Source organism: Nelumbo nucifera, chromosome 1 (genome assembly GCF_055504915.1).
Source record: "Nelumbo nucifera cultivar China Antique chromosome 1, China Antique-T2T, whole genome shotgun sequence".
NCBI classification, from domain to species: Eukaryota; Viridiplantae; Streptophyta; class Magnoliopsida; order Proteales; family Nelumbonaceae; genus Nelumbo; species Nelumbo nucifera.
Window position 1 is genome coordinate 9325856 of NC_142649.1, and position 15628 is coordinate 9341483.

The following is a 15628-nucleotide window of genomic DNA, read 5'->3' on the forward strand; positions in this document are numbered from 1 at the left end:
CACTGGAGTACCACATCATGGCCCAGATTATGGGGTTTGAATTTAGCATTCTAGGGCGGCCTAGATCAGTGGATTGATTTTAGCACCCCACTTGAATTATAGGCTTAATTGACAGTTAAGAATGCCCACGTGAAGATTTTAGGTTGAACCACAAGCAAAGGAAAGACGTTATTTTAGGTTAGTTAGTTTATGTTTCTGTATCCTTGTCCGTGTGAAGTAATTGACCAAATACAATCCTGATCACTTTCTACTCTTTTTAATTATTCTTTGCACTCAGCTGCATTTACGGCTAAATTTCATTGCATGGGTCAAAATCCCCTCCAATTGTTAACCAAAATTAAGGTCAGATTTGAGGACTATGAGCTTCTGCTCCCTGTAAGTTGCCATCAATTCACACAGCATTTGTAGAACTAAAATTCCACAAGAAAATGGACCCAAACAAATCAACAAGAAAGGAAAAGACAGTAGTAGGGAGTAGGGACGGATATTAGCCTAACAAAACTAGCTTTTGTGCTTCTTCTTTTTTACTTTTTTTTGGTGAGAACTGCTTTTGTGGATTCAAGTGTAAGAGATGTTATAGCACAGTATCTCCTAGCAAATACGAATTACCAAGACTTTCATCTCTTACTACTGTAGAAGTGAAATGTCCCTCCTAGAATCACGGTGGGGCTTTACCCAAAACATGGACATCTTAAAACAAGGAACATACATTAACATCTGTTAAAATCGTGCTTCACTGGTGGTAGCAAAACCCCTGAGATCAGAATCTTTTGTAATCATCAACAAAAATCTGTTCTCCAAACAATAATTCCCATTTCAAAATTTGAGACCCATCCTTTCCAAGTTCAGAATACTCTCCAAACCCACAACCTATTTTGAAGGTTTTGGAAAAGAAAAATAAAACACTGATTACAACTCTCTTTTGCTGATCTTTTGCTAATAGTGCATGTATGGGATTCACACTAATGAATTGAGAATCAGTTCATAGTCAATAGCATAAATCACTGAAATTAACTTGATGACTATGTGAGGCCCAAAAGTGGATTATGTTGGTGAAGAACCCTTGGATCTGTTCAGTTTTTGAGCTTTTGAGCTTCAACAATGTCTTGTTTCTTTCTTGTTGTCCCTAAAAAGTACATTGAGAGATCTGTTCAAACTGACTTTTGGTCTAATAAATTTCTAAGACCCAAGAAGATGCTGATTCCAAACTTGTAAACATGAGATAAGTGGACTCTGATATATAGTTGGTTGATGCATGATCGAGCAAGTTATGCCAAAATACAAGGGACCAACTGCACAAACCCACCTCTACATGCAGCTTAATTCCTTCATTAGTCAACAATTGCTGGTTGACTGGTCATGTGAGGCTTTATCTTTTTTTTTGTCCGCATAGAAAAGGAACAAAGAGGATATGCTTTGTTGACAAAAATACCATTACTATCTTGTTTGTTTCCTTGGAATTTTGATCACTTACACTTACACCAATATGCCTTTTGCACTAATTGTACGTCTCAGGGGTTTACGCATCACTACGGTCTACGGATAAAATAAAATGGAATGGTAGTTCCGTCTCGTTCGATGATGAGATATGTACCAAACAAAACCGTAAAGAAATATAGAGGTTCATTGCACCAACGTGATTAGTGCATAAAAGAACACGGAAAAAGAAATTTTCATAAATAAAAGATTTCCCGAATTTCAATTTTCCAGTTTTTTGTCTTTGGCTCTGTTTGGTCACAATGCAGATAAATTTGCACTGATATAAAACCATGGCAGTGCAAATGATTTGAGTGTAAATTCTGACCTATTTTTGTTTCAAATTTTAGCTTCTTTTGTTTGATTGCAGTACAAATGAAGTAAATTAAGACATGAAATAGAATAAAATAAAATACAAAACAAAATTAAACAAGAAATTGCATTTTTTATATTTGCACTCCCTTGCATTTGTACTGGTGCAAATAAAATTGCACTGCAACCAAACATAGCCTTTATTTCAAAGGTACTTGCTTGTTTAAAAATCCATTATTCAATTCTAATAACACTCTGACCCGTCTCCTTGAATTGTAAGTGGTAAGGGTGGATTTGAGCCAAACTGAGCTGAATATCAGGTTATTCGAGCTCAGCTCAAAAAAAAATAGACATGAGGCTCTAGTTGGGCGGGTTGGGCTGGGTTTATGGTCAACCTAGGCCTGAGCCCAACCCGAGTGCATCAAATTGTATATACATATATATGTATGTATGTATATATTTATGCAAATATATACACATATTTATGTAAATATGCATGCAAAATTTACACATATATATATATATATATATATGAATGTGTATAATTGGGCCAAGTTCAGATTACCTAAGGACTAGGCCTGGGTCTGGCCTAAAAAATAAAATATCCCAACTTCTTGAGCCCGGGCCCAGCTCGAGGATAAAAAATCCAAACCCAGCCTATGTAAAATTTTGGGCTGGGCCTGCCTAAGTTGCACCCCTAGGCTTTAGTTCAGGCTTGAGCATCATTTGAGATAGAAACATGAGCCTAAATTCAGCTCGAGATTCACAGTGAGCCAAGCTTCATATAAAAATTAAAAATTTACACATATAAAAAATAAAAAATAACCATATAAAAGATTATATATAAATTATACATAGAAAAATTTTTATCATATATATAAAAACTATAAATTATACATATAACAAATTGAAAATATTATATATAACATAAGTTCGATTAGGGTGATGAAATTCGTGAGCCAAACTTTATTGGGCTCAAGCTTGGCCACATTAGCAAACATGTATATATATTGGACTCAAACTCAACTTAAAACTCAGTTTAGAGCAAGCTGAATTGAAATTTTCACAAACTGAGCTTGAATAGCTCGTGATCAATAAAACCCATGTAGCACCAAATTCCCATCTCAAGATCAGATGGTCAAGAGTTCTTGCACAAAATCACTTTTTTTTTTCAATCCAAAATATCAATCCAATTAGATGCAATCAAGTTGTGTTCTATGAGAAATAATCAATTTATTTGATGGTTAGAGTCATCCAATCAAGTTGTTTTTGGGTCTTACTGATCTCCTGTCTACACAATAACAAAAAAAAATTAATTTCAGAATATCTTCCATCATTTAATTCAGGAAAACTAGTTCTTTTTCGGCGAAAAAGGACAATTTAAGTAAAAAAAAAACCTCTTGTATGCATTAACAAAATTCGATTAATCTTTTTCTCATGGGGCGACAGCCTTCTTTGTTGTGGGAAGAAAAGGAGTTTCATAAAGTTGTGGTTTACTAGAATTTCTCAAATTTAGTAGAAAACAGGAAAAATTTTCTATACCTAAAACAAGGCCACATACATCCCTATCAATTCACATCAATTCTGGGATTTAAAAACTCTTCAAGTTCGAACTCCTCCCTATCATTGCCAACTTACTGAATGGATCAAGTCAGAAAGTCAGACATTCTTTGCTATATACCGGGCCGTTTATCACGTGAGGGAAGCCAACCCTTTTCTTTGCAATCAAACCATTTCCAATCCCATTTCCCCATCAATCAAACCTATAAATACTCCCAACTGCTTTAACTTCCTTCAATCCAAATATCACTTACCAGTCACCACTCAACTCAACCAAGCTTCTCTCTCTTTCTCTCTCTCTCTCGATCAAAATGTTGAAGTTCATTGCTTTTCTTTTCTCACTTGTTTTTATTTTCTTGTCCCCAACAACCGTGGGAGCAAGCTACAATGTTGACGATTTTGGGGCCAAAGGTGATGGCAAAACTGACTCCACCCATGCCTTCTTGGACGCATGGACAGGAGCTTGTGGCTCATCTTCTCCGGCAACTATCTATGTGCCACCGGGAAGTTACTTACTCGGTCGTGCAGTCTTCAGTGGAGAATGCAAGAACAATGATATTACCCTACAAATCGATGGGACACTCGTGGCCCCTTCAGATTACAGTGTTCTTGCTAGCTCTGACTCCTGGCTTTCCTTTCAAGGCGTTAATGGAGTTTCGATCAACGGAGGTACACTTGATGGCCAAGGTTCTGCCTTGTGGAATTGTAAATCTTCTGGGAACAGTTGCCCCTCCGGAGCCAGGGTACGTATGTAATAATTAAATTTCAACAATTTGCAGTCCAACCAAACACAGCCCGAGGGATGGTAGTCAACAAAATTGCCATATTTCCCGGGAGTGCTTTTCACAGGCCCCACAAAGTTGAAGTTTTCTGATTCTTTGTTTCTTGATCTGAAAATTCTTTGTTCCTGAGTGTTTATGAGTGATTTCGATTTCCCAAAACGAAGAAATCTGGAATCATTCATGTACGCTAATGCCCCTTGATTTTCTTTCCAGACTCCAGAGTGAGTTTTTTCAAAAGCTGATTATATATTAATTTTGGACACGGTTTCCTGTCTGTGGCCGGGAACCAAACAGTCATTGACTTTTATGAATTCGAAGAACATCGTGGTCAATGGACTATCATCGATCGACAGTCAGTTGTACCACATCGTAATCGACGGTTCCGAAAACGTCAACGTGCGAGATGTGAAGATCGTTGCCTCAGGAAGCAGCCCCAACACCGACGGCATTCATGTGCAATCATCGACGGTGGTCAGCATTCTCAACTCCAATATTAAAACCGGCGATGACTGCATCTCTGTGGGTCCCGGTACAACAAACCTGTGGATAGAGGAGATTGAATGTGGACCTGGACATGGAATCAGGTGATCGAGATTACATTTCTACAGAAACCCCATTCAAATTTTCTTTCTGGAAACAAACAACTAGTGAGATTTAATTGAATTGAAGTATGTAATTATGTATGCCTATTTGTTGGGTGTATTGCTATGCTGCAGCATTGGAAGTCTCGGCAAAGATGACAACGAAGAAGGAGTTCAAAACGTGACAGTTAGTACCGTTACTTTTACCGGTACTGACAATGGGCTAAGGATTAAGTCATGGGCTAGGCCCAGTAATGGATTCGTAAAAGGGGTTCTTTTCCAAGATGCCACCATGCAGAATGTCCAAAATCCAGTCATAATTGACCAATATTACTGCCCCCATGGTGACGATTGCCCTAATCAGGTAAGACTAGCCTCTCTCCTGGGCCCTGAAAAAAAAAAAAAAAAAAAGAATTACATCAAATGTTTTTTACTACAAGCCCCAAAAAATTGGGCTTAGTCATGGGCCTGTAGGCCCACTGTTCTCCCTTCAAATATCTTGTAACTCAACATATGTATATGTTGTTTCTCTAAACAGGCTTCAGGCGTAAAAAATCAGTCAAGTAACATACAAGAACATCCATGGAACATCAGCAACTCAAGTTGCCCGTGAAATTTGAGTGTAGTCCCAAGAATCCGTGCACTGGGATCGTATTGGAAGATGTGAATCTGAGTTATGACAACCATGCAGCCGAGTCGTCGTGTGCAAATGCAGATGGAACAACTTCAGGCTTAATTAAACCAGCAGGCTGTTTGTAGGGAAATTCATAAACACACAGACTTAAGATAGATAGAAATAGTTGAGTAGTTGTATGATTGTATAAGAACAATTAGGGGATGGCACATTTATATATATGAAAGTTTTGGTTTGTCGCCGAACTTCTGTCCCATCTTTTTTAGAGTCAGTATACTGTAAGGAGAATTACGGGATGGCACATTAATGAAAGCTTGGTTTGTTGCCAGACATGTCTCATCTTTTTGAGAGTATTCTGTAAGGAGATTTGATCTCCAAATAGTTAGAAATGTGATACATGTAATTACACTGTTGTTTTAGAAGATTCAATCCAATTTGGATGATATTGGGCACCTATTTTTCTTCACTTATTGGTTTGAAATGGGCACCCTCTCTCCATGCATGATATGGAAAGGTTTCTCAACTTGCTTTTGAAATGGGCTTTATTTGGACTGAAGCGTTTGAACTGAATGAGTTGATTCTTTTGTCTTTTGAGGGACAAAATAATTAAAAAAAAAAAAAAAACTTTTTGAGGGTACAATAGTCAACCAGAGTTTAGCCTTCATTTTCCTCTCTCTCTCACTCTCTCTCTCTAAAAAAGAAAAGAAAAGAAAAAGGGAAATTGTCTAAAACTCACCATGACTTCAGCATTTCTCTTAAACTCACCACAACTTTTCAAAATGTCTAAAACTCACCATGTCACTAACTTGACGTTAAACAGACTAACGGTGTTAATACATTATCCTTTTAGCCTTCATAGAAAAATATAAAATATATACACATATATATTTTAATATTTAGACATGAAAAAAAGGAAAAATTCAAAAAAATATCTTCAAATATAAAAACACAGAAACTACAAAAAATATAAAAATTGAAAACAAAATAAAAAATTATTTTCAAACTTATAGAAACTATAGAAATTGAAAAACAAAATCAGAAAATAAAAATTGTAGAAAAAACACCAAAAATTATAAAAAAAAACACAAAAATTGCAAGCAAATAACAAAAAATACAGAAATATTTATAGATCATAGAAAATAGAAAATGTAAAAAAAAAAAAACAGAAATTATAACCAAAACCACTAAAAATGCAAAAACGAAAAAGAAAATTGAAAACTGAAAAAGACCCCTTTTCCTCTAACTCGCCATTCAAGGGTAATTTGATCATGAAAATTGTTATTTATGCTGACTATGGACACTTCTATTAAGAGGCATTAACAGTGCACTAACAGAAGGTGAGTTTTGGAAAAATAAAAACTTATTGACTTGGTGAGTTTTAGACAATTTCCCAAAAAAAAAACAAACTCCTAAATAATTTGTTCACTAAGACTATGTTTGGTTTGAAGGAAAAAAATAGGGAAAGGAAGGGAAATGCAAGGAAATATATATGTTAGGAAATGTAAGGAAAAAATAGGCTATGTTTGGTTTGTCAAAAGGTTTCCCTTGCTTTTCCCTTCTTTTCCCTACTTTTTCCTTCAAACCAAACACAGCCTAAATGAAAGCAACTTGTTATAACTGTTATTAACTGATTGTATTGGGCTATACCTGAATTTATTTCAATTATTGAATCAAACATGTTATCTAATTTGTTCATTCGATTTAGTATATTTAGAAAATCCACCTCACCTTAAGTGGATCAACTTGATATGCGAAATTGTGAATTATTTGCAACCCTACACTAGTTCATAAGAAGAAATAATTTGATTGGCTTCGACTCAATATCAAATTATTCAGAGTGAAGTGCATTTATTGAGAATTTAAAATATGACTTTGATAAAGACTATGTTTAAATTATATTATGAAGGTGAAAGACTTTAGGTGGGAGTGCTGATAGAGTCCCTTTTTACACTGCCCACAAAACTCGTGTGAGTGTTTTTGCACAACGTAGCTTATTTTTGGATAAGCCTTTTAAATTCTAAATGCACAAAGCTCCTATTTTAGGCCTATTTCAGTTAAGGTGATTCAACTACTTTTAGAAACTCTGAATAAGTAGTTATCATGAGGCTAAAATGAGCCTTTAATTATGAAATGCCTTTAATTATGACCAATACCGTCTTACAACACTTTGGCACCGCATGTGGCACTGAAAACTTCAGTTGAATGTTCCTCGACCCAATATAACTCCGGCCTCGCTTAAGAGCAGATTGGCAGGTGGGCCTACAACACGTTCATTGACTGCTTACCCTCTCTGACCTGAGGTGTCATGCCGACCTTACGTGGTGCGTCTCTCCTTATACACTCCCATTTTAGCACATTCAAAATGCATGATGACACGTCACCCACCTGGCAGTGATAAGCCCGGTTCCTTCCACTTTATGGGAAATAGGAAAAGAACCCATTGCGACGTTGTGGAGGTGTACTTCATATACAACGGGTGGATAGACCTTACCACCTCAGACATGCCAGGCACGCCTTGGCTGAGCTTCAAAATTCATATAAGGGTGACCCCTCACGGCCTCACCCTCAAACTGCACCGCTTACTCTCCTACACACTTGCTCTACCAGCTCTCAGCTCTGATTCTCTACCTAGCAGCTCCCATTTCTCTTTAGCAATTCGGTACTAATTTGACCGTCGGAGTCCTCTTTGTCCAAATCAACTTCCTGGGCTCTCTAACATGTTCATTCTTGCAGATACGAACTGATAAGCTCAGCTCACATCATCCGAGCTGTCATTGCCAGTGGTGACTCTATGCGATTTGATCCTCATCAAGTTATTTGAAGATTCTAAAGCACATAGTCCCTTGAAAGAATTGACTAACATCTGATCTGATTTTTTAGCCAAACAGAGCATATAGGCTATCCATGTGGGGCCCCACCTCACAAAGCCAAAAGTTCCCCTCATAAAGGCTGTTAGAGAGGGATGAAGGCCGAAGCACCAGCGGCTTTGTGACTTCTTGGGGTGGGCCTCATCCAGACAGCCTACAAACAAGCAATATTTGGTGAAAAGTATAGAAAGCCCAAATTAGTTGCGATTCAGCAGGCCAAAAAAATAGCTTTCCCATAAAACTTACAGTGGCTTTCTCCAAAGCAGTTCAAAGGAAAGCTACTCAATCAATTGAGCCCAGCCTATGTCGTTGGCCCCCAACAGCTAAAGTTTTGCCTTTAGGTTTGTCTTTCAGGGCTTTAATATTTATTGGTTTTAAGATATGTTTTTAAAAGCAAATCTGAGCAAATACTCAAACACGATTTTTTTGGAACCTTTTGTGCCTCGAGTGCTAGATTTTGAGAATCATTGAATCATCGACAATGGCAATGAAGTCTTAAATTTGGGAGACCAATCTTTGCAAAGGTGGGTGAAGATTGGATAGTGTTGGGAAGGGGTCCGGATGTAGTAGGCACGTTAGGTAAGCACAATGAGTGAGCACGTAATAGCTGTGTGACACATGTTCCACTTAATGTGTCTTTTTATCCAAACGATTTTGCTCGGTTAGACATAAATTATCCATTATTTTATTATCTTTGTTAAAATAATTAAAAATAAAAACAATAAAAAATAAAAACCTAAACGTGTTGAAAATTGAGATTCATTTACATTTTTCTTTTTTATTGCTTTTTTATTTTTAATTATTTTGACAAAGATAATAAAATAATGGATAATTTCTGTCTAACGGAATAAAAACATTTGGATGAAAGACACATTACGTGTGACATGTGTCACACAGCTATTACATGCTCACTAGACCTATTCATGGGCTGGGCCGGGGCTTTTACTCATCATTAATAGAAATATGCCTAGGCCCGAGCCCGAGTTTGGCCCGACCACACGGGCCTATAACTTGGGCCCGAGCCTGGCCCTGATAAAAAGCCTAAAGCCCCGAGCCCGAGCCCGAAGCCCGACCTAATAAAAAAAATCTTACAATTTTCCCTATTCAAAGTAGAATTAAAAATTCAGATGGTTTTTTTTTCCTATTTAAATGAACAATGGGCCTACAAGATGGTTTTTTTTCCTTTCTTTTACATTTTAAAACACAGTTTTACATTCTTTAATCAAAAATTTTATTTAAATGGACATAATCACATAACCAAACAACATACGACAAATCATTGCTTAACTTAAACATATAATTATGAATTTTATATTCTCTCAATAATTCGAAATATGAATGGGCAGTTTGGTAATTTTATTGCACACCATGACTTTGTTTAACGTTATAGAATGGGGTGTCCATTTTTGAAAGTTAAGGGTATTTAACTGTGCCACTCAAAAGTTCAAGATCCCTACCCTCAAAGTGTGCATGACTACCTACCTATAATCATGATTCAAAAGTTCAAGATCCCTACCTTAAACATATCGGTACTTTTAACCATGCGGGAATATTTTTTTGTTTTTTTTTTTTTTAATTTTGGTTTTCGGAGAATTTAATACCCATATTTTTCCAATACAAAATAGTGGGTCCCGAAACACTTGTAAAGATCCAAAAAATACGATACAATACACTCAATACAGAATATATTTTTCAATATATCGCATCGATTTTTTAAACCTTACCTATAATTTACTCTTTTTATTAGGAGCCCAAAAAATCTCAAACCAAAAGTTTATCCAAATGGAGCCATAGTTATAACATGATTTGCTAGGTACACTTAGAATACGTACAAAGCCCAACATGAGTGACGATCACAACTAAGAGACTAACATAACAACAATCCATGAGAATTCAGTTTAGAACTTGTCATCAAATATTAATTCATTTAGTATAACACAAGAATCCCAAGTGACGATAGTTTTGATTTACATGGGAACACAAGCAAAGGAAGCAGGCCGCTATTAACGTAGATTACTTTTAGGCATTAATTCATGGCTGCATTTGCGCCACGGCCTGATGAACTACAATTGCTCCATCTCAGCTCAAAGAAGGAAGACAAAAGGGGTAGCTGGAGGGCTACTAGCCTATTAAAGCTAGACCTCTGTCAAATAAACTCCTATAATGTATATGTATCCTATATGTCTATCATATCTTCAAACTAACTACGTAAGATGATGTTAAATGGCCATCCATGGATATGCATGTCACATGCATGGGTGCACCTCCACAAGCAACAGCGACGACAAAGGACGCCTCAAAACATGGGACATGCATTCATCAACATCATATCATGTTATCTTCCCTATTCAAACAAGAAAAGAAAATTCGTTTTTATTCTTGTGATTTGTGAATTGTGATCACCGAAAATTAATTATTCAGGAGGAATGAACCTCTCGTGATTCTTTTTGTAATATAGACATGGTGGGATCCACTATCGTATCGATCAGGCAAAGTTCGACATGTTTTTTCATGAGTCTTACCTTATCCGGATCTGACCGAGGACAGAAGGAAGAGAGAGAACTAGCCACTGTCTGCTCACATGAAATCACAAATTTTTTCTAATGTATCACGATTCGTTTAGTAGAGAGATTAGAGAATGAAACAAGCAACTTCTTTTCATTCCTGAACCAGTTCTGTTATCGTGCATCCGTGAAACAAGTAATGGGGCACATGCCCCCCTTACCCATTCACCATGTAAGGGATCTATTATGTCAATCAAAACTGCTGGGCTGAATGGTACAGGCCCCACATGCCCCCTATATATTGTTACTATGTTGTCAAACCTTTCGGCCCACATTGCCCAATTCACAAGTGGCTTAGTATCCCCTTTGCTTTTTGTATCAAACATTTCCCAACTCCTATTGAAATTGAACTCTATAAATAGCAGCCCAGACTGCACCACCTTCTCATGCATCAAGTTCATCACCTTTCTCTCTCTATCATTCTCTTACCACTTATCACCACTCAACATTCAAGCAACCTCCCCCCCCCCCCCCTTTCCCTTTCAAAAATGTTGAAGGTCTTGGTTTGTTTCCTTCTCTCATCACTTCTCTTCGTCTTACTTCACCCAATAACCGCAGCTACAAGCTATAATGTGGTCGACTTCGGGGCCAAACCTGACGGAAAAACTGACTCCACCCCATGCATTCCTCGTTGCATGGGCAGGGGCTTGTGGCTCAGTTAGTCCAGCAACAGTCTATGTGCCACCGGGAAGTTATTTAGTCAGTCGTGCAGCCTTCAATGGCCAGTGCAAGAACACTGATATCACAATACGCATCGAAGGGACACTGGTGGCCCCATCAGACTACAATGTCCTCGGCAGCTCTGGATACTGGCTTACGTTTGATGGGGTCACTGGTGTTTCGATCTATGGAGGAACCCTTGATGGTCAAGGCTCCGGCTTGTGGAGTTGTAAAGCTTCTGGGAAGAGTTGCCCCACTGGAGCCAGGGTACGTTGATTTATAACAAATTATGACATCTAGCACTCTGCACTACTCTACACTCAATAGTCCAATTGAGTAATTAGAAACTTCATTTCAAAAGACTAGCTAATTTTTTTCTACTATTGATTCAGATTTCTCCAAACATATATACATATATTGACAACTTTACAATGTGCAGTCTCTGACGTTTATGAACTCAAAGAACATTGTGATCGACGGATTATCGTCGAAAAACAGCCAGTTGTATCACATTGTGATCGACAGCAGCAAGGATGTGAAGGTGAGAGGAGTGAAGGTCACGGCCCCAGGCAACAGCCCAAACACCGACGGCATTCATGTGCAATCGTCGACGGCAGTCACAATCCAGAGCTCCAACATCAAGACCGGAGACGATTGCATCTCAGTTGGCCCTGCTACAACCAACTTGTGGGTAGAAGGAATTGCATGCGGACCAGGACATGGCATCAGGTGAGAGAGAGAGAGAGAGAGAGAGATAATTATATGCACTCTGTACGTAGAGGGAGTGGATCATTTATTTGTTTGTTGGAAGTTAAGACATGGAGTTGGAGCTCATCAAGTAAGTAAAGTAATTTGTGTGCTTGCTGCAGCATTGGAAGCCTTGGCAAGGATGTAAATGAAGCAGGAGTACAGAATGTGACGGTTAAAACCGTTACATTTACCGGCACAGAGAATGGGCTGAGAATCAAATCATGGGCCAGACCAAGCAATGGATTTGTAAAAGGGGTCCTTTTTGAAGATGCCACCATGCAGAAATCCCAAAATCCCATCATAATTGACCAAAACTACTGCCCTCATAGTGAAGATTGCCCTGGTCAGGTAAGAAACTTCCTTTCTCAACCCGGCCGCAACATCTGGTTCTCAGAAATGGGCTTTGAAGTGTAACCCACGTCAACTGGAGCCCAAGAATTGGGCTTGGGCCACCATTATTTATATTGATCAATATAAAATGGGTTTGAACAGGTTTCAGGCGTAAAAATTAGTCAAGTGACGTACAAAAACATACACGGAACGTCAGCAACAGAAGTGGCGGTGAAGTTTGACTGTAGCTCTAAGGATCCATGCACTGGAATCATACTGGAAGATGTAAATCTCACCTATGACAACCAACCGGCAGAATCATCATGTACCAACGCTGACGGAACAACTTCTGGTTTAATTGAACCAACAAGCTGTCTGTAGGCCTACATACGTACATATAGGCATACATATCTCCTAGTGGTTATGTTATAAATGCAAGGATTATTGTGTACCATATTCTTTTGCAAATTAGAATGGAAATGCTAATTTAATATATTAAACATTCCTTTGCACTTTGTAGTTTATACTGTCAATCATATCTATATTATATAAAAAATACATAAATGTTACAAAAAAAACTTTAGACATATGTATAATATTAATTATCATATTAAATAAAAAGTATGTGATATATTAGAATTATTTTTATACAAAAATATAAAAAAAACATAGAAAATTTGAATATGTACACGTCTACAATTCTATATTTACACTACTATTAAAAATATAAATAAGATTGTGGAATTTTCTTTTGATTAAAATACTAATTTTTGAATTTAACCTCTATTTAATTGTGAGGTTTAAATTGTAAATTGAACTATTACTTTTCACTTCATTCAATTCACTCTATTTAAATCCTACATCTTTTTGATAAATGAATAGGAAAAAACACCAAAAAGATAAATTATTATAAAAAGAATAATCTAACCAAGCAAGCAGACCTATCAATGATACTTGAAACTTCATAACTTGATCTGATTATCATATATTTAAATGAGGTGTTTATGTAATCAAATTTGGATTTATAATATGCATCTAATTAATAAAAAATACATATTTATAGAAATTTCTAGATTCATTATTACTATCACTATTATCATCTAAAATTACCATGTGCAAAATATGTGCCTACTTACTAGTACGTAAAAAGGCCAAAATTAAACATACAAGTAATCATCAACATCATCCATGCGTTTTCCCAACTATATGGGGTTGGTGCTGAAATCATTTTTATTTAAAGCCATGTCCTCCCTTCTCTTTAAAGTCACATCCGATGTTAATTTTTTAGTGCTTAAATCATTTCATAGTAGTACCCATTTTCCTTTAGGTCTAGCCCTTTCCACTTTGTAACAAATCAATCCCTCTAACTATTGGTTGTCCTCTATGCACATGACCAAAGCCATATCCTCTCAATTCGCCTTACGGGACCTTAGGTTGGCCCACTATTTCTTGGGTGTTGATCTTTAGTGTGACTCTCAAGGGACGCATCTCTGCCAACATAAATATATCCAAGACCTCCTTGTACAGACTCAAATCCAAGATGCTAAACCTAGTAAGATGACCATGGCTACTTCTACCCGACTTGATTCTCATTCTGGTGAACTGCTAGCCGATCCTTCCTAGTATCAAAATGTTGTTGATGCTCTACAATATGTCACATTGACAAGACTCAACATATCCTTCATTGTTCACAAGGTTTTCCAATTCACGAAGTCTACCACTTCTCTTCATTGGTTTGTTAGTGAACACACCCTATGCTAAATTAAAGGCACTATTACACATGGGATTTTCTTCGGCCTTCTTTTGTATTAGTTTAGGCATACTTAGACACCAATTGGGCATGTTGTGAACCACCATTGTGAAGTCTCACAAGAAAATCACCATTGCGAGGTCCAACTCAGAGTTTGAATACAGATGTTTATTAGCTTCTACGACATTTGAGCTTCTTTGGATTTGCATGCTTCTACGTGAATTAGAGCTATGCACTTCCTGTAAAACCAACTATTTAGTGTGATAATCGCTCAGTTGCATACTTGCCAGTGAACCCAATTCAGCTTGCAAAAACAAAACACATAGAGCTTTATATTCACTTTGTTTTGAGAAGGTGGTTGTCGGTGTCTTCATTGTCAAACACATTTTTGGTATGAAGCAAATTGCTAACATACTCACTAAACCCTTACCAACCACTTGGTTTCATGATTTCTATACAAGAAAATTGGGGAGATGCCACGTAAGATAATGGATAACCATGCAAGGCCTGCACGCATCATAATAACCGGCCTAGCTACAAGGTAAGTTCACTTTCTTTAGAATTTATTTATATATAAACATTTTTTACAAATCGACTCTTATAACAATTGTGTTCTCTTTCTCTCTCTCTCTCTCTCTCTCTCTCTAAGCTCAGTCTTTGGTCATTTTTATTGTAAATAAATTGGTGTCTCTATCAAATGTATCCAAACTTTAGAAACTGCTTGAGTCAGGAGAGTCATATGACAATTCAGAACCTGGCTGATCTATATCCTATGCTTTTTGAAAGTACTTTTGGAGGGCTTGTGGAAGTTGTCCCAGAACAACTCCCTCGATGGTCATGAAAGTTCTCACCTGAAACTGCCAAGGGTTGGGATCCCCCTTGACAGTTCGTATAGCAAAAGAGACCCTAAGGAATAGTAAGCCTGAAATCTTTTTCTTATGTGAGATTAAGTGTAGCCTACTAAATTGTAGGTGTATGTGGGCTAGCCTTATTTTGGGAAGAAGATTTGAATTTGCAAGTGTTGTGTGTAGACAAGAATTTAATTCATACGAGAATTGAAAATCCAGAGGATGGTAGTCAATGGTGATGCACTTTCATTTACGAAGAACCAGAAAAGAGTAAAAGAAAATAGATTTTGGAAAGTTAGCAAGGGGGATAGGGTGAGAGTTTGGGAGGACCTTTTGATTCCTGGACTTGAAGGGTTCAGGCCAATGGGACCCATGAATGAAGGGGACCAAAATCTTAAGGTTGAGGATCTCATTGATCAAGAAAATAGATTTTGGAATAGAAGAAAAATCTTGAATACTTTCCCTCCATATATAGTTCAAAAAATTATGGACATTGACATTTCTTATACTATGG

The 15628-nt window shown here is 37.2% G+C and overlaps 2 protein-coding genes and 1 pseudogene across 2 annotated transcripts; all 3 read left to right on the plus strand.

Moving 5' to 3' along the window:
- The first annotated feature begins 3545 nt into the window (after window positions 1-3545).
- LOC148802889 (polygalacturonase-like) lies at window positions 3546-5324 on the plus strand. Its single transcript, XM_088900449.1, has 4 exons — window positions 3546-4091; window positions 4425-4714; window positions 4847-5075; window positions 5250-5324. Exons 1-4 carry the CDS (start codon window positions 3660-3662, stop codon window positions 5322-5324), a joined length of 1026 nt encoding a protein of 341 aa, XP_088756575.1. The 5' UTR covers window positions 3546-3659.
- A 6022-nt stretch (window positions 5325-11346) lies between these two features.
- LOC148802890 (polygalacturonase pseudogene) lies at window positions 11347-11712 on the plus strand (annotated as a pseudogene).
- LOC148802891 (polygalacturonase-like) lies at window positions 11439-12973 on the plus strand. The gene is made up of 4 exons (XM_088896504.1): window positions 11439-11703; window positions 11876-12165; window positions 12306-12534; window positions 12679-12973. Exons 2-4 carry the CDS (start codon window positions 11888-11890, stop codon window positions 12895-12897), a joined length of 726 nt encoding a protein of 241 aa, XP_088752630.1. The 5' UTR covers window positions 11439-11703; window positions 11876-11887; the 3' UTR covers window positions 12898-12973.
- The last annotated feature ends 2655 nt before the right edge of the window (window positions 12974-15628 follow it).

Bases quoted from the DNA above. Each gene is read 5' to 3' on its own strand.
- LOC148802889 (XM_088900449.1), top strand. From the start codon at position 3,660: ATGTTGAAGTTCATTGCTTTTCTTTTCTCACTTGTTTTTATTTTCTTG. The intron at 4,092-4,424 runs GTACGTATGTAA...GGAACCAAACAG, and splicing joins GTTGCCCCTCCGGAGCCAGG to TCATTGACTTTTATGAATTC. The intron at 5,076-5,249 runs GTAAGACTAGCC...TTCTCTAAACAG, and splicing joins GTGACGATTGCCCTAATCAG to GCTTCAGGCGTAAAAAATCA.
- LOC148802891 (XM_088896504.1), top strand. From the start codon at position 11,888: ATGAACTCAAAGAACATTGTGATCGACGGATTATCGTCGAAAAACAGC. The intron at 12,166-12,305 runs GTGAGAGAGAGA...TGCTTGCTGCAG, and splicing joins GGACCAGGACATGGCATCAG to CATTGGAAGCCTTGGCAAGG. The intron at 12,535-12,678 runs GTAAGAAACTTC...GGGTTTGAACAG, and splicing joins GTGAAGATTGCCCTGGTCAG to GTTTCAGGCGTAAAAATTAG.